This window comes from Lycorma delicatula, chromosome 7, assembly GCF_047948215.1.
Source record: "Lycorma delicatula isolate Av1 chromosome 7, ASM4794821v1, whole genome shotgun sequence".
Lineage (NCBI taxonomy): Eukaryota > Metazoa > Arthropoda > Insecta > Hemiptera > Fulgoridae > Lycorma > Lycorma delicatula.
In genome coordinates this window covers 21,012,500-21,038,755 of record NC_134461.1, presented here as the reverse complement: position 1 = coordinate 21,038,755, position 26,256 = coordinate 21,012,500, and the positions used below count along the sequence as shown (strand labels likewise).

General features: G+C 26.2%; 1 protein-coding gene across 4 annotated transcripts in view; it reads right to left on the bottom strand.

Annotated features, from left to right (window-relative positions):
• Positions 1 to 24,666: 24,666 nt before the first annotated feature.
• Positions 24,667 to 26,256, bottom strand: part of shi (dynamin-1 shibire) — a 219,921-nt gene continuing 218,331 nt past the window's right edge. For all 4 annotated transcript variants that reach the window (XM_075372150.1, XM_075372149.1, XM_075372152.1 and 1 more), the window contains one exon: positions 24,667 to 24,768. In XM_075372150.1, the coding sequence (XP_075228265.1) occupies positions 24,702 to 24,768 (67 nt within the window). In that variant the 3' untranslated portion in view covers positions 24,667 to 24,701. The remainder of the gene's footprint in view (positions 24,769 to 26,256) is intronic.

The following is a 26,256-nucleotide window of genomic DNA, read 5'->3' as shown; positions in this document are numbered from 1 at the left end:
ACGTGTGGGGCCATTTCAATTTTGTTTATTAATTTAAAAAAAACTCTGAATATGAATAATTATTTGATCTAATTAGTTTAGAATTTCTGAATAAAGCTGTGTTGACGGCAGTGTCACAACCAGAACATTCACCTTAGCCTGATTTCAATATTAATTTCCTGTTTAATTAAAAATCTTTTCTGGAAATTATGCATTTGAATAATTATATGTTTTTATTAATTTACAATTTCTGAATAAATCTGCAGTGACTCTACTGTTACAACCAGAAGAGTCACCTCAGCTTCATTTCAGCTATTTTTCAGTGTAATTAAAAATATCTTCTGGAATTTCTGAATTTGGAAAATATTTGACCTAATTCGCTGACAGTTTCATTTTAAAATGATTAATAATATCCTGCAATCTTATACTGCTAATAACTTAGCAACAGTTTTTGAATACTGAATTTCTTATTCTTTTTTATTAACAATTAATAATAGTTTTGATTTATAAATATATATTTGAATACAAAAATACACTTGTTTAACACGCTTTTAATACTTGGTGTTATATATAATGTGTATGTGTTCTTATTAAATTTAGTGGTTTGGAATAAGACTAATAAATTTGGTTGCATTTATTTTCTATCTAGCTTAGAATTTAAATGTAATAAAAATATATTAGGAGGTGTGTTCATAATTAAGTAGATAATTATTATTGACACCGGTGGAAAATGTCATCTGCCTAGTACTCGTGACTGATTCCTATTTTGAGATTGAAGCATTTGTTAAATTTAACCGCAAAAAAGAATAAAATTATCTGAATTAAAGTTACGTAATAAAAGTACAAAATAATTTATCAAAAATAAGCCCTCATCAAGAGCTTTTCAACGATATATCATAAGTGTTACTTATTTTCATTGGTTCCAGAGTTATAGCCAAATAAAATTTTAATTAATGAAATATTTAAATCTTACAGGGGAAGGCACATTGATTCAGTCAGACTTCACCTCCTTTTTTTTTTAATTTAAATATATTGATTTATTAATCATATTAACCTCTGATTGTAAAAAAAATTACTATAAATAATAATAACAATAAAAAAAAAATACGAAAAAATTAGAAGTTGTTAGTGAAATAAAATTTTATGTACATTTCATTTAAAAAAAAAAAATGTGTATATGTAATTTAATAGGTGATTTTTTTAATAAATATTACACAGTGATATAACAGCACACCCCAGTCACATTATAATCATAAGTAATAGCTGTAAGTATATAATATATAAAAAGAATTATCTAGAACTGTTAAAAAAATGTTTTACACAAATAAAATACCATACATATGTTTCAATCAAATTACTACGTGGTAAATATCAGTAGTTGTTATCACACTACTTATTTTCTTCATTAATATTTACATAATAATACAATCAATAAAACGTGACAACTGTTCAAATATTTTTTGTACATAAGCATCATGGAAAATAAAGCATCTGTTAATGACAAAATAAAAGAATAATTACTATGGATTTAAATACAACATATCACATCAATCATATTAAAAAAAAATGCATTGCACAGCAAGGGATGAAAAATAACATTAACACATATGTTTAAAGTAAATAACTTTTTTTTTACAAGGAAAGGGAATTGGCATTGCAGCATAAAAATTCTTCCAAATTTTCCTTTATCCTAAAAGCAAGAAAAGCTAATTTACAATAGTCGTTCAATAACTGAAGAGACAAATGACTTGAAAAGTTATTAGTAAATGATGTAGTGTAGTAAATATATTGATTTAAAAGATTAGCACAGAAGAGAAAATAGCACCAAGCCAACAAAATGACTAATGACTAAAATTCACCACAGCTTAATTAACAGTTTAATTCAACAGAGTTTTGTGTTGTGATATTTTTCAGTGTGCAGATCTAATAGTATAAGGGGAAATAAAAAACAGTGACCAGTACTGTATTTAAAATGCTGACCTCAGTAGTGGAAGTGTCTCTATCTTTCATCCAGAAAGGTCTGGGTTTGAATCTCAGTCAGATTTGGCATTTTTCACACGCTACAAAAATTCATTTCTCATCATTAATGATCGCTGAAATTGGGGTATTGCCTGCAGATACTTTGATAAATGAAAAATAAAATAAAATGTAATTTTTTTTTTTAATCATCCAAAAATACTGAAAACATTAATTTTTTGTATGTTATATACTTGTACATTGCAAATGAGGGTCAATATCTGAAACCAAAGATAACAAGAGTAAGTGACAGATTATGCTGAAAGTTTGAAAAACAAAAGTAGCTCCTCATTGGTTCCTTTTCATGATAACTCATTTTATGTTAATCAAACATTTATGAAGCTTAAGTAAAAAATAAAGAAAGTCCATTTATCTATTTACTATGTTTACTATTGGAGGAGTTAAAGAGATAGACACAACTACTTGTTTTTATTTTGTTAATGGAAATCAATCAAATATCTTTATACAAACAAAATGAATTGATGATCCTGGCGTACAAAATGCTAATTCAAAACGTTAAGATAAATTAATCACGTACAGTAAAACCCTATCTGAAGTAAAAACAATTGCTTGCAATCTGAAATAGTACTTTCAGCAGATAAATGTTACGACCTTAAAGTAATTTCAGCCCTGAATTTACTACATCATAACAATGCTGACTCAAAGGAAGGAAAAACAAAACTTAATTAAATATAATTTTATTAAAAAAGTTTTAAATATATATGTAATTATATACAATAAATATACTTAAAGCAAATTAATTAAATATCACAAATTATATATAATATATTTAAAAAAATAAAAACATGTAAAAACAATGTAGAAAATCTTTCCAGGTAAAAAATTAGCAAATTTTTCTTTTAAAGCGAATTACATTATATTATGTACATATAAATTATCATATAATTTAACACAAAAAAGAGCTGGATAGACCAGTTACTGAAATAAATTTAAAAACTAATAAATGCTCAAAAACTGTTTACAAAAAATTATTGAAAATCTAAAATTAAATGGCTATTTCAACTGTCAAACAATAATGATATCAATAGATACTCTTCTATAGTTATATAAGTAACTATACTTAAATAAATACTTAATTAAAAAAAATTGTTTCTGTAATTAAACTGCTGATTTATCATAGATAATAAAATTTCTAAACAAATCTAAGTTGCATAACAATTTTATTATCAAACTTCAAACAATTTTTTTTTCTTACGCAATAGATTTTCATTAATAATAGTACATCTACATTTTTGTTTGAGCCACTTTATACCATAAGATTATTTATATAATTGTTCATATACAAACTGTATTTTTTTTGTAAAAATTGTTAAAAAATAAATAGCACATTACTAAATGAATATCGTAAAAGTTTTTCTAATAAAAGAAATTTTTTCTATACTAATTGATGGTAATAACTAACTGTAGGTAATTTTACTAATAACTAATTTATTTTTACACCACTGAAAAGACAGTAGTAGAAAAAACATTATACTGGATTTGAAAGCATACAGAAACCTCTTCACATACTAAAATGGTAACTTCACATACATGTCAGGTATTTGCAGCTCTTTAGATATATTTTTTTAAATTTTAATGTGATCTGAAAATGTTTTTTTAAACAGACTTAAAAAAACAAAATTATACATTTCTTACAATCTATCCTTATTTCTAACTAAATGCATAAATGTTGATTTTCTTTTTTACTATTCAGCAAAAGTTTTTTTGAAAGTCTAAGTTAATTTATTTTCAGATAACTTATTGGAAGATGTTTTAAACAAAAAATTTCATGGTGTAAATGTAAATGATTTTGAAGATATATTCTATTTGTCTGTGGTAATAATTACTTAGCATTGGATAGCTATATAGATTGATATCATTCTAATACTAAAATATACTCATGTGAGACTTTGAAAACTTTAGAGTAAATAAGTAATATTTATATTACTGCATTCTACAGGACTTAGGCAAGCTCGTTTTACAGAAAAATGTTCTTAGAAGAGTAGAAAATTAAAAATGTAAATTTAAGGAATTGGAAAAGTAATATTTTTCACATTTTATTCTGTTTCTGATTTTATTTAAATTTTTCTTATCAAAAATCTAAATTTTAATTATCTAATTTGATCTAGAAGCTAAATAAAAAAAAATTAACTGTTTTTGTTTAATATTTTATCCTAACAAAAAAAAGTTTTAAAATAGAATAAGTGAGTATGGCGGTTTAGTTGAAAAAACAATGCCATAAATACATTCTGTTTACTTGATTTGACAGCAGTAAACCTATTATATTTTTTACATTCTATTAAATTATTATCTGACTTCAGATTTTGAAAATTTTCATTCTCTTTATTTATTATAAATCCTTTCTTGTGTGGTTTTTAATTTGACTATGAAAAATAAAAATATGTTTTCATTTGAAATTTGAAGAAAATAATAAATAAGCTTTATTTAACCAAATAGTTCTGACTGGAATGTAATGAAATAACATACAGAGTTAAAAGCTGTCTAAAAATACAGGTAAAAGAACCGCAACATTAATTACCAGTGGACCATTAAAAAAGAAAATTGAATGGGAATAAGATGGTGTAGCAGAATTTTTATTTTCATAGTTTAGAGTTAGCGTTTTGGTCTTTCAATCAGAAGATCGTAGATTTGAATCCTAGTCTAGATTAGCACTTTTCATACATTACAAAAATGATCTATTTTTCCAAAAATATAATTTAGCATCAACCTATTGGTTCTGGAGAAATAAGTAATTAAAAAAAAATTAAATAACAACATGGTAAAGAGGTATGCAAGTACCATTCTTACAAAGATTTATAATTTCTTAATTTTTTAATATTTTCTGTTAAGTTCTCTCTCTATTTTTGTTCAGTGACAAAAAAATTTCTCCCACTTTCTTTCTCTAACATAAAAAAAAACTCAATGATAAAAGAACAGCCTCATATCAATATTACTCTTTTATTTTGAATATAGATGACAGAGGAAAATATTTTCATGACTGTTTTTATCAATAAAATCACCCTCCTAATTTTGAGATTTATAAGAAAGGATTCATTACTATGTAAATAAAGCCATTATTTGAGAAATTAGATTAACTATTTGAAGTCACCCTAATTTTTAACCTGGGATTTCTTACAACCTTAAATGTAACACCAAATTTTTATTTTAGAATTATACTTTCTTAAAACAGGCTACAAACCAGATTCCCGGACTTTAATTTGTGTCTTTCATCTGGAAAGTTCTAGATTTGAATTCCAGACTGGTAAGGAAATTTTCAAATGCTTAATAAATTTCTTTAGTCAAATTTCCACAAACAAGCCTTTAAATTTTGAATGAAAAAATGAATTAATGATAAAAAAATCAATATTATAATGCTAAATGTTAGTCATTTTTTCAGAAATGAAAGAATAAAATTACAAATTTGGCTTGTGTCTGATAACAGGGAAAATAATTATTTAATAGATAAGATAAAATTATGACCTATATGAATTATAATATTTAACTCCAACAATTAATTTAGTTTAAATAACAATTGTTTCATTAACTTATCTTGTTTCATCAATAATATTCTCATTTTGTTATGAGTTTGCTGATTTATGTTAAATTAATTACAGAAAATAAATAAGCAATTTAGCAAATTAGATAAGCAATTTTAGCAAATGTGTAATAAATAATACATCTATTTTTAAAAATCTTGTACAACAGTTTACAACATAAAAATTACATCAATAAATGGTATGTATTAATTAAAATTTAAAAATCCTTAAAAGTGTATTTATTAACATCAATTAAATCACCCTGCTTCATTTTTTTAAAGCAAATTTATATATTTTTCTTATACACACAAAGGATGATGTAAAAAAAATTACAAGTCTGATACGTGTTTTTTTCTTATATTAGAATAAGTGCTGCCAACAATTATTCTAATATTTGCATTTTTTTGTCATGTGACACTCTTTTATCACCACTTGAAAACATTGTCTTAATAATTTAAATTTCTAATTAGAAATATATGATAAAAAATTATGATTACTTCTTTGCTTGTTTCTAGTTCAGTACATAAAAACCAAAAAGTAATAAGTATACTTATTACTTAATTAAATTTAATAATGTAAGAAAAGCACAATTCTGCAGGCGGCCGACATTTAACATTTTTATAATTTCATGACCACTCTTAAAAACTTGAATCGTTTACTGCTAAAGCATTGCTTACGGCAACTTGTGAATATTATTGTTTTCATGTTTTCCTGTTCGTTGCTGCAAAGTAAGATATTTCAATCCTTATACTTTTAGCAAACTACTCAAACAGAAACTCAGCTCTGAGGGGACATCCATGAACTATAATTTGAACTTTCATAATTCGCTGTATTAGATTTACTAGATTTACAATTATGTTATCTAGATTTTGTTGGTATCTTTTAAAAATAAAAATCATCAAAATCTAGTATAGATAGATGAAATATTAATCTAGTAAAATAGATAAATAGATCGGTAGCATTAAGTTCTTGTCAATTCACTATGATTTACTATTAATGAAATTAATATTTTAGTTATTCTCTAATATGACTAAGAAACATTGATCCCAAAGAAAATATTTGTGACAGATTTGTAGTATTTCTTCACCCTATAAGAAAGTGGTTAAATACTGATACCTATTAAAGTGATGCTTGTCAATGGTAAATGATTTGTTCTTTCAATTAGAACATTTCTTTTTCCCTACTGAGCTGAAGCAGTATATATAATAACAATTTGTTACAGAAAGTGGTAAATTAATTTTCTCCTTTATTTTAACTACCACAGAAATTTCTTACAGCTACAGCATATGTAAAGAACCTAAGAAACAAGAGTGAAAAATCAAAGTTGCTTTTTCTGATAGTATTGATATTCATTATTCAGTGTCTGTCCCTTGTGTTTTGAATAAAAAGGTGTTGTTACTTTTGGGTACAACTTTATTTCGGTGGAATCAGCATACTGATATGAAATAATTTATTTGGCTCAGTGAAGAAAAAAACAGAAACTACCTAATTTCTCGCTCTCTTTATAAATCTGATATGATATCAGATTGTTTTTTAGAGGTGATTATATTTTGGAGTGGCTTGTGACTTACATCAAGTCACCTGTAATTGAATGGTAATGTATTACTTTAAAAATGTTATAAACTGCAAGTCATTTTTCAGTTTTATGTTTTATTGCTCTCACTCTTTCCAAAAGAATGTGTTCATATACTCATATTTTGGTCAAATAAACTGTAGATCTATAAAAAGAGTTATGATTACAATTAAAGAAAGCCAGAAGCCATAACATCAATTTAAAAAAATTAACTCTCATATATTGTTACAATTAATTAAAAACTACATACATTGTATTTGATTATGATTCATAAATTTTTAAGTTTGTATTAATGCAGACGAGAAGAAATCTGCATTTTATATAAATGAGGACAGAAAAGGTACACTGGCTTTGAATGTACAATGCAATGATAGTATCATTAACACGTAGATGTGAATCATGGCTAGTTTAGGTTGATATCACTATTAATGAAGGTACGAGAGACCGCTTTAAGAGATTGAATTGAGAGTACCAATATTTGAAATGAGTAGGAAGAAATGAAATCATTTTTCAAAAAAATTATGATTATAAAGATGGGCTCAATATGTTGAGAGAATGCCAGGCAACAAGCATAAAGTCTTTCTAATCTTGCCCACTAGTAAGAAGAATTTGTGGAGATCCAAAAAGAGTTGTGTGAAGCTAAAACAGGCATGATGCCTAATTCATGAATGGTTGAAACAGTTTTATATAAACATATGCATACTAATTTTAAAATTAGGCAAAAAAAAAGTCTTCTTCTGATATCAGAATTTTTATGTATCTAAAATATATCTAACTCATGTTATTCCATTTATAAGGTCATCTCAACCACCTTGGACATTATTTTAAAATAAAATTTACAAAACAAAGGCACCAGTACCTAAAATTTCAAACAAAATGTACAAGCAACAATACATGTAATATATATTTTTATCATACAAGTGGAAACATTTAAAAATAAAATAATATATTATTATAAAGCAAAGTATAACTGCAGCATATTTATTTTACTTACAGACAAGTAAAATAATAGTGTAAACTATGAAAAAATAAATAAACAAAAAATTTATGCTATCATATTTAAAAATGAAATCATATTTTTTTAATACTAACTCCATTAAAATGATGTATGCACATAACATCTAAAATTACAAAGTTGTTAAAAATTATTCAGATAAGGTACGAAAAATATTTTTAAAAAAGATTGAATTTTTAACATAATTTTTTTTTTTATGTCCAAGTAAACATATAAATTTTATTTCCAATATTTGAAGTATTAAGTTATTTCATGAATATATATAATATTAAGTTAAATATAAATCACCAAAACACAAAATAGATAAGTTAAACTTACCATATTAATTCTAAGAACCAATTTTTGTGGATTCCTGCAACATCACATGTTATTAAATTCTATAATTACTTTAAAATGTATTTATTTATGATAATTATTTATTTATTTATGTTAATTTGTCAAAATTGTTTTTTGAAGATTTTGAAATTTATTATGAAAGAATATTTAAATTCTGCTGTCCAGTAGTGAATTGATTATATTTAAAATATTGTATTTTCCTTTGTTCAAAAAACAATTAACTGAATAATTTAAGGCTTTAAATATTGGAATATAAATTTATTTGGATATACATATATGGCTGTGATAATATAAAAAATAATGAAAATTTAATTTTTACCAAAAAAAAAAACTTATTCCACTATACTGATATTTTCACTGTTGAAAATAATTAATGTGATGTGATAATTAGAGTAAAATAATTAATAACTAATGTGACAAATTAAAATTTAATGCTTCAAGAAGAATATGTTTTAGTTCATTTCATCATCTCAACCAAATGCAGTCCATACTCGCTCTACAACTTAACAGTTACCTTCATAGTATTCCTCCAGAGATGTGACGACACCCTTATCTCAGAATTTCTTCCAATTCTTTTGCATACATTTGCAGAAAGCTTTTATTGGTTGAGTCTTAAATTCATGTAGCGATTTTTTTCCTTATATCATAGTCACAAAGAAACTTGCGATATGAATCTATAACGGATAGTGTCATTGCAATTGAAAAACAGTAAGGAGAACCTTAAAATTCAATTGAAATCTGTTCATTTTTAGGTGTGGGTTCTTCATGAAGTTTCTATCAGGATGATTGTATATAAATTTATTAAACATGTTTTTCCCCACAATTTTTCCCTTTATTTGATGCTTATTAGAACCAATTCATTTTAATATAACAACTGTACACCCATGTTTTTGTAACCTGTTATAACATGCTAGAGTCAACAGCATTGTCAGCTAACAACTTTTCTATGATGTTGCTTTTATTCAAGCTACAAATTCAACAGTTTTGGACCATTATTTGCTGTAACTCATTTCATACCCAAAATTTCAGTTAAAATAGTTTCAAACAAGCCACAAGACAAACAAACAAGCCTTGTTTTCAATAACTTCTCTAACAGTAAATCAACAATTACTGAGTACAGTGTCCTTTATTATCTTCACAGTCTTTTTGAAACTGTTTACATGACACATAAACTCCTGATGTCAACATAATATTCTTGCCAAAAGGCCCAAGAATAAAAAATCTTACAACATATAACTCTACCTTGAAATGTTATTAAAATTGGGGATTTCTATTTAAAATAATTAAGTTTGCTTTTATATTAAAAACGGCAGAAATTTCACATATGCTAGTAGGGTTATTTTAATAATGGACTCAGAAATCAAGGAAAACTCAACTTAAAGTTCTTTGTAGATTTTCTAGTTTATGAGATCCTAATAGTAGTTTACTTAATACAAACACCTAACACTTTGGATATAATTTGCCCAACAAAAATTCCACTCTGGTAAAAATGTTGCTGCCAACTTATGGAAAAATACATCTGAAATCAAAATCTGAAGAACTACGCATTGTCATTTTTTGTTCAGTATTATTTATATTAGTGATTGGTGAGAAATATACTAGTTTCATTCATTTTTTTATCAACCATTCCAAGCACACAGAATTTTCTTAAGACATCATATCCATTTCATGATAAAAACAATAATATAATTTTTTTCTATATAGTACTGAATTGTATTTAATTTCCTATGAAAAATACTATTTCACCAATGAGAATAGAAAGGAACAAAATACAAGTAGTTTTTTCCTATTGTGGTGAGTAACATGTATTAGATTCTGATGTGTCTAGAGTCACGTCATAAAACAAAATTATACATGACAGTGATGTGATATAGATTATAATTGCTGATCTGCAAAAATGTTTCTCAAATTTATGCTTATAAGTAAAATAACTTATGCAACTAGCAAATTCTTTTTACTTCCTTATACGAAGTAAAGGAACTATTGTGATCGCAAAAAAATTTGGTTTTCAGATTACAATGGAAATATCCATTTTGATCATCCCTGAATCCATTTTGACTAGTTTTGCATGACATCTGTATGTACATATGTATCTTGCCTAACTCAAAAACGATTAGCCATAGGAAGTTGAAATTTTGAATTTAGAACTGTTGTAACATCTAGTTGTGCACTAGTTGTCTGATTTTTTTCACTTGTTAACAGCATATTATGTTAAAAATTACATAAAATATAATTTTCAAAGAGAATTTAAAATGAAATTACTGTGTATATTGAAGTAAAAAACCTATAATAAAAATTAATATTCTGAGTAAAGTAAAATCACTGAAAATTAAAATGCATGAAAAATATTTCTTTTTTTAATAAAATTAAGATTGGGTAGAGGCCAAATACTAACAAACTGATTGTGAATACATTATTTTTAATAATATATTCTTTAAGTAATAAACTGAAAACGTGTGGGGCCATTTCAATTTTGTTTATTAATTTTAAAAAAACATGTGCATGATCAATGAGTTCATATCAAACATTTTTGATGTAATAATAAATTTGTATTTATAAATATTTAATTATACAAATAAATAAATAAAATCTAGAAATTCAGAATTTTATGATATATTTATTTTCAAATAAAGTAGATTTGTATTTAAGACGTGAATATAATAATTCTGAAAAAAGTTGTGATGACTACCCTATTACAACCAGAACATTCACCTTAGCCTGATTTCAATATTAATTTCCTGTTTAATTAAAAATCTTTTCTGGAAATTATGCATTTGAATAATTATATGTTTTTATTAATTTACAATTTCTGAATAAATCTGCAATGACTCTACTGTTACAACCGGAAGAGTCACCTTGTCCTGTCCTCATATTTATTTTCAGTGTAATTAAAAATATCTTCTGGAATTTCTGAATTTGGAAAATATTTGACCTAATTCGCTGACAGTTTCATTTTAAAATGATTAATAATATCCTGCAATCTTATACTGCTAATAACTTAGCAACAGTTTTTGAATACTGAATTTCTTATTCTTTTTTATTAACAACTAATAATAATAGTTTTCATTTATAAATATATATTTGAATACAAAAATACACTTGTTTAACACGCTTTTAATACTTGGTGATATATATAATGTGTATGTGTTCTTATTAAAGATGTGTGCATTTAGTTACTTGTTTGTGATGATAGAGTAAACCAAACGTTCCAGATTTTCTGAACAATATATAAAACTGAAGTTCAAGCTGTAATTACATATTTTGATTCAAAATGTTTATCCCCAACAAACATGCAAAAAGAGTTAGATTCCACTCTAAAGTATTCTTCCCCTTTGTTTTTGATGATAAAAAAGTGAATTTTAAACATGATCGTATACGCATTCAAAATGATGAACATTTAGGATACTCAAAAACCATTATGACCAATGAAATCGTCACAAAAACCCAAAATGCTGTATTAAACGAAAACAATTGGGCTTAACACTTCTCAAGGTTGTTTAGACTTGTTTAAACATGATTCACTGAGTTTCTTTGACTTTTATAACTGTAGATGAAACATGGATTCACCATTATGCACTAGAGACCAAATAGCAATTCAAACAGTGGGTGGGAGTAGGTGAAAGTATGCTAAAGAAAATGAAAATGGTTCTATCCACAAGGAAAATCATGGCTATGGCTTTTTGGGATTCATGTGGTATGGTGTTCACAGACTACTTGGGAAAAAGTAAGACCATCACTGGCGAATATTAAGCTTCACTACTGGATTGATTGAAGGGTGCTCTTCAGGCTAAACATCCATATCTAGCCAAAAAGAAAGTGCCTTTCACCAAGATAATGTGCCTGTACACACATCTCGGGTTGTTGCTGTAAAATCTCATAGCCTATGCTTCAAAGTGCCCTTCCACATGCGATGTATTTATCGGATTTGACTCCTAGCAATTACTTCCTCTTCCCAAATTTCAAGAAATGGCTTGCAGGACAAAGATTTCCTTCAAATGATGCGGCAGAGCACAGGACAAATTGCATTACACTGAGGGTTTTAACCTTCTCCATCACAATGATTCACGCTCCGCGAAAATATGTTGGTATCTGATTGCCTCCCTTCATAGTCTTATGCTACCCTCTTGTGAAAAAAATTACAGTATATTAAAGAGATTTAACAGTCTGACAAAAAAGAAACCGTTACGATTGGATATTTTTTATGCCTGTAACAAAAAAAAAATTGAAACAATACAAAAATTATGATAATTTAATTGCAGAATTTTCTTTGCGCATTTCTACTGCGTTTTTTATTAGCAAAATTTTTTTTTTGCTTTGTGTTTATGAAACATAGTTTGCTGATTTAAAAAATAATACTTTCAAGCAAATCGGTTGAAAATTGGGAAAAAATATGATGAAAAACCCGTGTCATAAATCACAGATTAGTAACATATGTTAGTATAAGTGAAAGTGGATTCAGAAAACTACGTTTTATAGAAATCCCCACCACTCAAAAGGCTGTTCAGATTGACAAAAAACCATTTTTACTGTATACTGTTATTCATTACGAATCGATATGTGTTACATGTTTACCGATATCATTTGTCAGAAAAGATATTTATAGACCTCAAGTAAAAGTGACGTATTTATGACCACAAATTCCTTTTTTTTTGTGTGTGCCGTATATCATAATTTATTATGTGTTTCAATACATCGATATGTTGCTACTAAGATTAGCTATTTTTGTAAATAATAAATAAATCTATAATCCTCATAGCAATTATAATACACAAGTAATACACAAGCACATTTCTGAGAAAAAAATGGTCATATCCTCTCTAGTCTAAATAAAACATTTTACATCGTATAAACGTCGTTCAAATTGTGTAATAAAACTGATTCCTTTGTGAATATAAAACAAAATAACTGACTTAGATGCAATATAAAATGACTTTGTAACAGCAGTGAAACTGACGCCGTATATAACCAGTTCCAAGACTAATTGATCTGAAAAGGTTAAACAGTTTTAGTCATTGGTCTAAACTTACTGGGTTGCAAGGTGACAATGTTGAAAAATAAAAATTTTTGAAAAATCATATGTTTTCCTGGTCAGGCTGAGAACCTTTTGAATAGCTCTAATATGTAGCAAGTACAACATTGTTGTCAAGAATTTCAGAGTAGTCAAATAAATATGATAGAAAAAGAAAGAAGTGAGCATCCTTCTGTCAGAAGATATTTTCCTGGCATCAAAGAAAATTTTAATGGTAATCATCACATAAAAATTTGAAAGTTAAATTTAATTTTGTACAAGGTATAATTTGGGGTGTTAGTCATAACTGTTAGAAATGGATATTATTGAATAATATAAAACAGGTGGACCCTCAGCAACTGACAGAGCAGCAAAACAAAAAAAAAATATATGTATCGCTTGTCTTCTCCATATTAAAGATGGTATATTTTAACAGAAAATAATTTCTAGAAATGAAACATTGATTTTCTAATACTATTTTGAGACAAATTCCATTTTATGGTATGAAAATATCCTGGTGAAGTGTCAACTGAAAAAAAAAAAATGGCCATCAACATGTTCCTATCTAATATTAACATGATTTTTATCCAGGATTTCACACCTTGATAAGTCTACCAAATAAGAGCAGAGCTGTGTTGAAAATGAAGTAAGTATGTTTTAAAAAAAGGAAATATTTTTATAAAAATAAATTAATTATAAGTATTGAAATTAGGAAACTTACTACACAATTTCCTTTAGTATTTTAGATTAACTTATTGCATATTAGCTCATGGTTTTTTATTACTTTTCTTATATGCCTTTTAAATTCTTAAGATTTCCTTTAAAAAAATATCTGCAGATATATATTTATGGTATACAACAATGTCTTAAGGAATATTTTGCTGGCATTTTCAGAAAAAGCTGAGGAAAGAGATTCATTCATGCAAAACATAATTCTTCCAATCATTATCCACTATACCAGTAATAAAACAGTTAAATCTAATTTATTTATCTTAATAAAGCAAATGAATATTGCAAAACAAAACACAATATTTAAAAAAATATAATCATTTTCAATTATTCATACATAAAAATTGATGAATAAATGAAACTTAAATTGATAAAATAACTACTCTGTATAATGTTATCAAAATATTAATAAAAAAAATATTAAATAATGCATAAATAATCCAAAAATTACAAACTTTATATTAATTTAACTAAAATTTAAGTTTTATTCAGAAAGATTTCCAATATATATGAAATTATATGTTTTTTAAGTGAAAAAAAAAATTATAAAAATAATGAGTTTTTGTTTCAAGTAAATTTAAAATAATTTCTTTTTCTAATAAGCGAGTAAATTCTGAAAGTATAGTTTTTCAAAAATGTCTTAACTGGTATTAGAATCAAGATATTTGTTAATAAAAATGGATATTATTAAACCACATACGTCATTGATTATACAAAGAACATACACAATAAAAGTCCAATTATTTGAATTAATTATAACCAACATACAACAGAACATTATATTACAGAAAAATTGCGTAAAATGGATTTTCTTGAAGTCACTGTGTATTTTTACAATCATCATATATTTACACAAAATAATCTCTGTACTACATTAAAGTTGTATTCAGAAATATATAAAAATAATTAAAATTAATTTATTTATGTCCCTAACAATTAAAAACACGCGTGAGGGTAATTGTTACAAAGAAGCAGACATTAAAAAATGTATTTTTTTAGAAAATAAGTAACTCGATTAATTAGGTAATGGTTCTCAATACATTCCAATTCTTCATAAAATTATATCCTTTACTCATAGCAATAGGACTGAAATCAAGATACCCTTTCTCCTTTTTTTTACAATTGACAAAAGTATATAAAGTTACAAATAATTCATTACATAAATCAAATCAGGAATGCATACTACTTCATTGTAAACAAGAGGAACTGCCCCAAACAGCATTTGTTTGAAAGCAGTATTATAGGAAGATCTCAATCGAACTGTTAAATTAGTTATCAATGAAAAGTCTAATAAAACTTTCCCAAGTGAACGTTATTATTATTATTATTATTATTATTATTATTATTACTGTTCTCTCAATAAATAATTTCTAATACAGTTATTATCTCTAATTTCTATTTAACTTATATTTTAGTATTATTGTTTGATTTAATACATTTGCTATGTAAAATTTTTATACATGTATATGTATAATAATATATCTAAATATTAGTGTATGATTGGTCGATCAAATCAGTACTCACGTATTATGTTAAATGTTGGTTCCTTTTCAGTATCTGTTACAATTAAAAAGTTACACATTTTTCCAATTTTAAATCGAAAATTTTTTTAAAAAATTGCAAGTGGCACAAATGAATTTGTTATGGTTTTAAAAAATCTCCACCGCAGTCTTACATACATAAGTTAATATAATCTATTTATCTCTTGATTTGGTGGTTTTATGACATTTTTTCAATTATTAAAAAATTAGTTTTTCCTGCCACTTTGGGATCCTATGGTTGATTTAGAAAATTAATATTTATATATTTCAGTAAAACTTACAATAGTGTGTTTGAACCAGCTTGATAGTTTATACTGTTATTGCGAATGATTATTACAAAATTTTAATTTTGGCAGCCATTTTGAAATGATCCTGACGGTCGATTGCGGCCATATTTTCCTAATCCTCTAATGATGTTTAAAACTGAATTTCAAATCAAAATCTGTGACAAAAAGTATCTATTTACACATATATACACATGCATACATATTGAATCCAATAATGAACTCTTCATTTACTGAAAATATGTAAATTAACAAATAGAAAAATAAAAGTGGTTAGAGTACATAAAATATTAATTACAAAAATAACAATGGTAATAAATTACTACAATAATTTTGTTTTCTTACAAATGACCATCAATTTCAAGATTAACAAGATATTGTGTCAAACAGTGCTTAAAAACAGTATTCATGATGCTGTTCCCAAACAATTGAAACTTTGTGCTTGTAAACTGCATTTACTCCATGAAATTAAATTTAACAATAAGCAACAAGAAGTTCAATTTGTAAAAAAAGACATCATGTACTAAGAAAAAAAAGTTTCAATTACTTGGGAACAACATTATGGACAATGCTTTTAAAAATGTTCAGTTGATGACTATCACTATGAACTGAAAATTTAAAGAATTTCATATAATGAAAAAATTTTATGAAGATTGGTTGAGTTGTTCTTCAGTTACGCTCAATTAAATGTCGACAACAGACAAGATAACCTCAATTTGAAATTATGTTGACTATATTGGTATATATTTTATAAGTGCTTATGCAATGAGTTACAGTGGTGAATGAATTATTAATTCATTCATTATAACTGCTCATTATATTTAATTATTTCATGAAATTAGGGTTATAACAATTTAATTTTCTTATAAACAGAAAATATATTTTAATACTAAAAAGATATATATATATACCTTTTAGTTTTCTCATTTAGTTAATGTTTTGCATATTTCTTTAGCAAAAAATTATACTTTATAAAATAAAGTAACAAAAAGTTGGCCTTCTTGTGCAAAACTGTGCAAGAATTTTTTTAGATTAGTTCATCAAAACAAAAAATCATATTACAAATTAACATTCTATTAGAAAGAAAATTAAAAGATTATGAATAATTTACTAACATATTTTTTTAATTGTACAATTATTTATAATTGAAAAAACATTTGATCGTTAGTTAATTTATTATGAGTTTTATAAAATACAAATACAGAGAACATGTAGTAATACAGATTCTTAGACAGTTTTCATGTAAAAATTTTAATACATGGTTCTTAAAGCACACCTTTAAATAAAGCATTTTTTAAAAATAATATAATTTCCCACCCTAAGTAAACAAATTTTCTACTTAATTATTATTTATAACTATTAATTTTTACAAAAACTTACAAATTTTAACATTAAATTAAGAATTTTGTTATGCTGTACCACCTTAATTGTTAAAAATATTAACGTAATAAAAAAATATATAATACAAGGAATAAATAACATTAAAGCTTAATTAAAGTTGTAAGAGTTAAATTAAAAAAATTGATGTCTAAGATTACAGGACTCTCAGGAATATAGGCATATACTGAATGTCTAGATGGCACTTGTAAGTTACACTTATTGCTCCTACTAAGGCTGCCACTTGGGTATGAGTAACAATATCACCTACAGTAACACTGTTAAATATATTTACCGGTAAAACTGTTGCAGTAATTTCAATTTGACTTATATAACAGATTTTCATTTTACTATATCAACAAAAAATTAATTCTGTTGAATGCCATCTTGCCTTACAAAAATTTATTTTATTTTTACAAAGTAATTTTTACAAAATGTACTATGTACTGAACAGTAAAACTCCCTATCTCTGTACCAGATTTAAATTCTACATGACCATGGCAGTTTTCATAGACTCATACTTTTTATTTTCTACTCCTACATACAAATTTCAAATTTATGTGGTAAATTAATTAACAACAAAAATTATGTTTGCAACATTAGGTCAGATTAGTTAGTGGTACAGGGTCTATTACACTATCTGCTGACTGAATTAATTTTTGAGCCAAACTAAAAGTTAAAGATAAAACAGGCTTGGTTGCGATTTTAATTAATGAAATTAGAAACTGACTACAGTTATTGGATAATACTATTTAATTAGTGATTAACAGTTTCTAATTTTATTAATCAAAACCATATAAATCTCTTTAAAAAATCTCATTACAGTATGAAACCTATAAATATTGTTAATTTTTTAGTAAAATATTTTACCTTAAAATATAAAATTTAGATGATATTAACAAAGGAAAATCATTAAATAGGTAAATCACAAACTGGTAGGGTAGCTGAATACAGCAGTGAATAGTTATAAGAGGTGACAGCATAACCTGACTTAACAATTCCATTACCAATGATTAGGTCATAAATATAAATGAACATAACTCAGTTTAAAAAGAATGCCAATATACTCAAGGACTTTATATTTAAAGATTAAGTTACACTTACATTACATTAAAACACCCTTTACATTAAAAGGGTATTGCTGAGTATAATTTATATCCTTTATATAAAGAATATTCAGAAGGAAATGCTGCCTGCTTAACGTTGAGAAGTTGCACAACTGGCTGATAAATTCTCTCAAGGATATTCAAAAAAGTTGTTGATATCCTATCAAATTGTGATGTAGAACTGAGTGCAGCAAATGATTTGAGCTAATAGATGTGTAATGGTAGACAGCAGATCAATTTCAACAGGATGTTTTCAAGGTTTAGTCAACAGCATAATACATGATCATTTGAATTTCTAGAATGTGTGCCTAGGGTGGGTGGGCATCTTGACAAATGACTGAGAAATATAAAATAAATTAAATGAGTTTGTTTGCATAATCTTTTTCAGTATGCCAATGAAGTAGAGTTGATCAAACGTATTGTTAGAGCATGTTATAAACCACAACAAATTTATCCTTGAAGAGACAACACATTTTCGGTGGTGAGGGATGTATTCTTTCAACTGCTTCTTTGTTGTCACAGTGTGTTTGTTACTATGTCTGTATGAATGTGTGTCGGTGTGAGTGAATTATATTATTTTTGTGAAAACATCATGTTGTGTTTTTGTTATGAAAATTATTGGCGTATTACAATTTTTTAATTTTGACGTTTTCTGTTGTTAATGAATTCTGTATCTTTAGATTACAATAAGTTTAAAGGATTAGTATTATAATTCCACTTTATTATGATGGAAGATGAAAGTAGTGGGATATATGAGAAAAAATTGGGGGACGTCAACTTATCCGTAGCCAGACAAGAGAAGTCGTGTTTAATGTTTTAACTTTATGACAAAGGAGATCCAATCCTTCTTATACAAGTTAACACTACAAAAAATTAAAACATCCGTAGGTAACTCTGATAATCGTGTCATTTGTGAAATGATTTATAATTTTCATTTAGATAAAGGTGAATGTAATACTCTTTGATCACTACTACCGGTCGTAAAAGAGAAAAATAATTTACAAGGAAGCTTTTGGTCTTTATGGCACATTATCAAAGACATGGAGTTCAACTTAAAAGTTCAAATTGTAACCAAACTAGACCTATAATTTACGAAAAATCCTAAGTTCATGCCAATCATACCAAACCAATATCATGGAGCGACAGCTCTGATTGCAACCTTACTTCTCCAATTTCTAAGGCAAGCATGCTTGTTCATTGTTCATGTAGTTTCCAAAAATGGTTTACTCAAAAACACGCTTCTTATATTTAAATTTGGTATCAAAACAAATTACCATGATAATATGAATTCTGTTAACTACAAGTGCTGGGTAAAACAACAATTAATTCCTAATCTTACCTTTAATTCAGTCATTGTCATAGATAATGCTATTTACTATAATGTGCATCTGAACCACGCTCCAAATTTGAAGATGTGAAAAGCAGACACGATTGGTTGGCTTACACAAAATAACATGTCATTTACAAGTATAATGTTAAAACCAGAACTGTACAGTTTAATAAAACTGCATAAGACACGTATTTCATTATTTAAAATCGATTCAGTTTTAGCCGAGAAAGGTCACAGTGTTTTGAGATTGCCTCCTATGCTCCAAAATTAAATCTGATCAAAAAAAATTTGGACAGTTTTGAGAGTACGTAGAAAAAAAATTGTAATTTTTTACTAGATGATGCTATTGCATTAAATGAAGAATGTCCAAATTCAAATACAAATGCTGAATAGAAATCAAGGTGTGACATGTCAAGAAAAGAAACATCTTATTTTCTCTGGAACCTTTAATTGAAAATGCCATGGAAAAGTCATTATTAATGTAAATGGTGATAGCGATAATAATGGATTAAGTGATGATTGTTATTTAAATATTAACGATGATGACCTATCAGGAATTGAAACATTTTGATTTGATTTAGTAAGCAGCAGTTCAGATCAATGTTCATACGTATATAGTTCTTGCCGCGCTTCCTCTTCTCCTTTGTTCTTTCTTCCTCCTCCTATGTCAATCACTTCCTCTTCAAACTTACTGTAGTTTGAAAAAGTCCTACTAAAAGGTATATATAATTTGCAATCTGAATAAAAGTACAAATTAAGACAATGAACAGAACTCTTTTTATCTTCCTTCACACAAGAAAATTTTATGCTTACAGCATTTTGAAATTCTTGAAGAATAATGAAAGCCCATTTTCAGAAGCAATATGATAATGTGAATGCTATACTTAATACAGCTCAATTAACTTAGGAGAGAATTAATTGATGAATTAAAGTGGCCAAACATTTACAACATTTGCCTCATGGCCCCAAGAGACATTCACCTCATTAGTCAAAACTAAATAGACAGCAAATAATTTGCAGATGATGTTGAAAATGAGATGTGAATGTGACTGAAGAGCAGTCAAACACTTTTAAGCAGCAAGTTTTGGAGCACTGAAAAAGTGATGAGTTAAGGTATCAAGTCTATGAAGATTACATTAAAAAAATAAACATGGATTTTAAGTCAGCATTTTACTGATTTTTTTTTTTTTAACACCCCATATGTAATCTGACTTAATTACTGACTTTCCTTATAATATAATACCATAACTTAAAAAAAATGCTTTTATTTTTAATTTTATCTAGGATGATTTTTAAATAGAACAGAACTTTCTTTGAAAACAGTAGTAGTTATTCAGCACAAAATTTAACTTAACTTTATTTTCTAATTAATGGATCAAATTACTCATACATACTTTATATAATAAAATAATAATTATATAAATATCGTAGCAGCTAAAGTATGGTACATTTAAGCAAACATATATATATATATTTACAAACATATATTTTAATTATGTTGAAAAAGAGCGTTACGGTATTAAATTTATATAATTTAACAAAAATACAATTATGAAAGGATTGATATAAATATATTTTTTCTGGTAAATTGATTAACATAACTTGTTCGTATGAGATAATATGACAAACTTAAAAAAGTGTGTTTAAAATTTATTATTCTAATGAACAAAAGTACATTTATATTGAAATAATATTTTTATTTTTACACAAATAATTTTGTTAAAAATACTGTTCTTTAATATAAAAAGACCGTATAGACTTACAAAATATAAGTGAGAAGTTTATTCTGTGAAAATTTTATGTAGAAAATATAAATGAGGTGGCATACATTATGGAATAGTTCATCGAATTAATAATGAATAATTACAGGTATGGAAATATTGAAATTAATGTTGACAGTTTATTATAACGAACTCAATATTAAATGAAGAAATTAATGCATGAATATTTTCTGGTGTTGTTGATGCCATATTGGGTAATAATTTATTACCTACCATATGTGACAAAAGATAGCTAAAAAGATTATAGAATAAGTATCTATAGCAAAATAAGTTTGATAGGAAGACTATGAATGTGTAAAAGGAGTAAATCAAAGCAACTAATCAAAGATGGTATCGTTCTTGATGTGTGTACGCTTGGTGACACAGAAAACTGAGGAGAGACATCAAACAAGGCAATATCTATGTGTACTGCAAATCTATAATTAATATTTATATACCCATTTAATAATTTTATGTAATTGTGTCCTTGTTAAAAAAAAAAGTAGCTGCTTTATTTTTGTTCTCATTTTTTTACTATCTTATTTAGAGAGAAAAATAGGAGTGGTAATAAATTATTTTCTCTAAGATTATGTACTGGTAGGAAAAAGAACAAGGTCAGTAGAAGAGACCAAACGGTTAGCAAACTATGTTAACTTCTAAGATCAGTTGATTGTAACTATTTTTCAAATGACAGATTAAGCAATACTTACTGTATTTGTCAGTTGGGTCAATCGTGAAAGATTTATTCAGCTTGAACAAACCAGTTGTACTTTTAACACCAATTAATAAAATACACAAGAGTCAAACAAACAAAACTATTTAACATATGTTTTTTTCATTTGCAAAACTAACAAAACATTAACAAATAACATTATGGTGAATTTTAATACTTGATTCTTTGATATGCCCCTCAGCAGTACTAGATTGAATTCTAATTAAAAATCATCCTGGCATGGCAAGTCCATTGTGTAAGACAATTAATAAAAGAATTTAACATAAAATATAGAACGTTATTGTTAACTTATTCAGTGGTAAAAGGTTTACCCAGCACCAAAAATAATCTTACTATACTGGCAGTATTCTATGCACAGTTTCCAGTGAGATCAAACATATATGTGATGGGTGTTTAAGCTTAACAACTTTTGACTGATTTTGATGAAATTTTGACAAGACTGTGTATATGGGGCAATCTGTTGGTAAAAGTTTAGAGTAAATATCTTCATTGGGTGGGGGGGTTTTTTGGGTGTCAATTCTGTCTAAAGTTTTACAAACATAACCTCACTTTATATTAAGCTCAGTACATGTGTGCATTCTTATCTTACCATTTTTGAAAAAGGTTTGCTCCAAAATTCCCCTTCCCAGCTACCTTTTTATTTTTTGCATATTTTTTAACAAAACTTTTTTAATGTGTTCATAGACATAGAAGTGGTGAGGCAACCCCCAAAAAAATAATTTGGGGTGGGAGAACTGATCAAAGTTTAAAAGTATCAATCTTTTGAATTTTTCAAAACTTTTTGAGGTTTATTTAAACTTTTAGTAATAATAATACAATAAAATTAATTGTAATTTACCCTCCACCCTAAAAAAAAAGTTAGGTACCTTTTTATTGTTGTAAATTTGTTAGTGAATTTTTTTTTTAGTTTCTTCTGTTTAACATAGTAAACGCAGATAACACAAAACAAATTTTCTTGGGATGTGATTTTAGAGGTAAGGAAGGAAAAAAAATTTAATATTTGTTTTTTGAATTAATAAAATTTTTTTGGTTTATTTAAATAATATGCAATGATAATTTTATAATAAAACTTCATCGTAAATTATCCTCCCCCACAAAAAAAAAATCTTAAGATAATTTTTCATATTTTTTGGGTAAATAAATTATCATGATTAAAAAATGTTTATATGAAACCCATGTAATATTTTCTTAATAATATAATGAGAAAGGTAAGATTATGAACTGCAGTAGGAAAACAGTATTGGATATAATTATTAGGTCTCACAACAAGGATGATTATGGACCAAATCAGGTTCTACTTCATGTCCAGTGGCTGCACAACAAACCAAACAGCTTAAGTGCCTGTTGATTAAAGCTGGATCTCCCAATTTCCATCCTAATAATTCTATCCATATACCTATTTTCGTTAAGGTTTATTTGATTGGTAAATTTTTTATTTTTTACTATTGTACCTTACATTTTGTAATACAAAATTTATAACAGATGATGATAAAAACATGTTTAATTTATAATTTGAAGAAAAAAGAAACAACATAAGTGTAGTAATAAATAATAATTCTACTGAGAACAAAGTATAATCAACTGAAAAATGAGAATTATATCTACAACAGACTGAGTACACTCAGATACTAAAATGCTAGACTCTTTCCAGAAAACTGAATCAAAGACCAATAAGCCAAATAACTTAAATCTCTGCTTCATATCAACAGGTCAGATGAAAGCAGTTTACCAAACCAAAATATACATGTAAATGCTATTTTATAACAGTTAAAAAATTCTCACTTATACTTCACATCAGTAAAAAATACGAAAATTCAAATAAATTTTATAAAAGCTCTGGTAAGTGCAAAATATAGAAAATTAAAGTTAAAATGACTGTAGAAATCAATTTAAAAAAATAAAACAATTTTGTATTTTATTTATTTTTTATTACAAAATCTTAATAATTAAATTTTATACACATATATATATATATACATACATCATTAATGAAAGAAATGAGAATATGAAAACTTAAAATTATTTTATGTTACAAATATTTATACAAAACATATAATGAAGAATGATAAAATGTACATACAATTAATAATAATTTATTATGACTATTAAAAATAAAAATTAATTACATTATGTACACAATATTCTTTTTTTTCCTTTTTTATTTGCATATTAAAATATATGCGTACAATATTTATTACATTTTATAACACAACAGTTATAGTTACACATTATTATATTTGTTCGAAAAAATAATATCTACAACTCACCAATCACACTGAATTAATATGTGAATAGATATGATTAAAAAAAATACCTCTCTCACAAACTATTTTCGGTTGACTGAATGCTTTTATCTAGGTTATTTTAAATCATTAGTACTAATTAGGTCTTGCTAAGTTACCTGGTCGATCTGGTAATCGTGGTGGTAAAGAAGGTACGGGCCGACTGAAAAAAAAATTAAACATTTAACACACAATCACTTATTCTCTGACTAAAATAATAAAGTAAATTTAATTTAAAAATTCATTTACAGTCCTGAAGGACTGTAACTGATGAATTCTCTTAACAATGTAAGAATATGGTTTATTAAAAAGTAAACTTTTTATGAACTTATTCGATTAAATGATCACCAAAATACAAACACCAACAAATATGATCTAAAAATTATTAAAAGCTCACAAATATGACTGCAAAGTTTCCCAGAATTGTTTAATCCAACTTCCTCTACTCATGCTTTCAAAATTATAACTAAATTCTACTATAGATGTCAAAAAATTTAAAACCCTGAACAGTTACATTAAAATTTTTACTAAAGAGAACAAGCAAATAATGGCAATTCTCAATTTTTTTTTACACAGATTTTAAAATCAATTTGTTCTCTCTACACTGGACCCAAGACAGGGTTGTGTCCATCTTACTCCCAAAATCCAATTTGTATATTTTGTTTTTAACATAATAAAATTTCAAATCCATCCAGTAAATTTTATTTACTTTTTTTTATTTTGGGAATAGGAGAAATTTACCTTTATACAAACACCATTAATCTTCAAACATTCTGTGATTAAGTTTTCATTGAAATGCATCTGTCTAACAATAATAGTCGTGGGTTAAAGGGGAACTACTCTACCTCCACTTCTGATTTTCTTAAAAAATTAACAGCACTAATGCCTGTTATACAAGATTCATTGTACCAAATTTCATGATTATGCTTCATCTATTGCAGAAATATTAATGGAATAGATGAAAACAACACATGCACATTCATACTTGTAGATGGCAACCTTGTTTTTGAAACATTTGAACATACAGGATCTCAAAATATTAAGAAATACAAAAAAAAAATAGGACTCAAAAATGTTGCATTATTAAAATAACTAATGGTACTAAACATCAGACAAATTAAATAAAGGTGCTGTTATATGCTCATAATTTATTAGATTTTAAAAAAATATTACAATTCTGGTGATAAACCATATTGTGTAAAATTTCTGTGGTTTCACTCATGATTGACAACAGCGGGTTTATGTTTTGTACAATGTTATTTCATCTTAAAAATTTTTAATATTTTAAAGAATGAATAAATGAAGAATGAATCTTGCAACTGTAAAGTAGTCTTTTCTTAAAGTGAATTATTACTTAGCAGTAAATAAATTTGCTTTGGTGATCATTTCATCACATATCAATATTTTTATGCCTATACAGTAGAAACTATTTAACATGAAAATAACAAAATAAACTGATAAATAACTAGAATAACTGAAAAATAATGGTTTTCGTAAATAATATTTTTAACATGATACATTTACCAATACTGATATTTTTACTTCCTTATGTGAAGTAAAGGAAGTATTGTGATCGCGAAAAATTTTGGTTTACAGAGTTCAACAGAAATATCCATTTTGACTAGTTTCGGCATGACAACTGTACGTATCT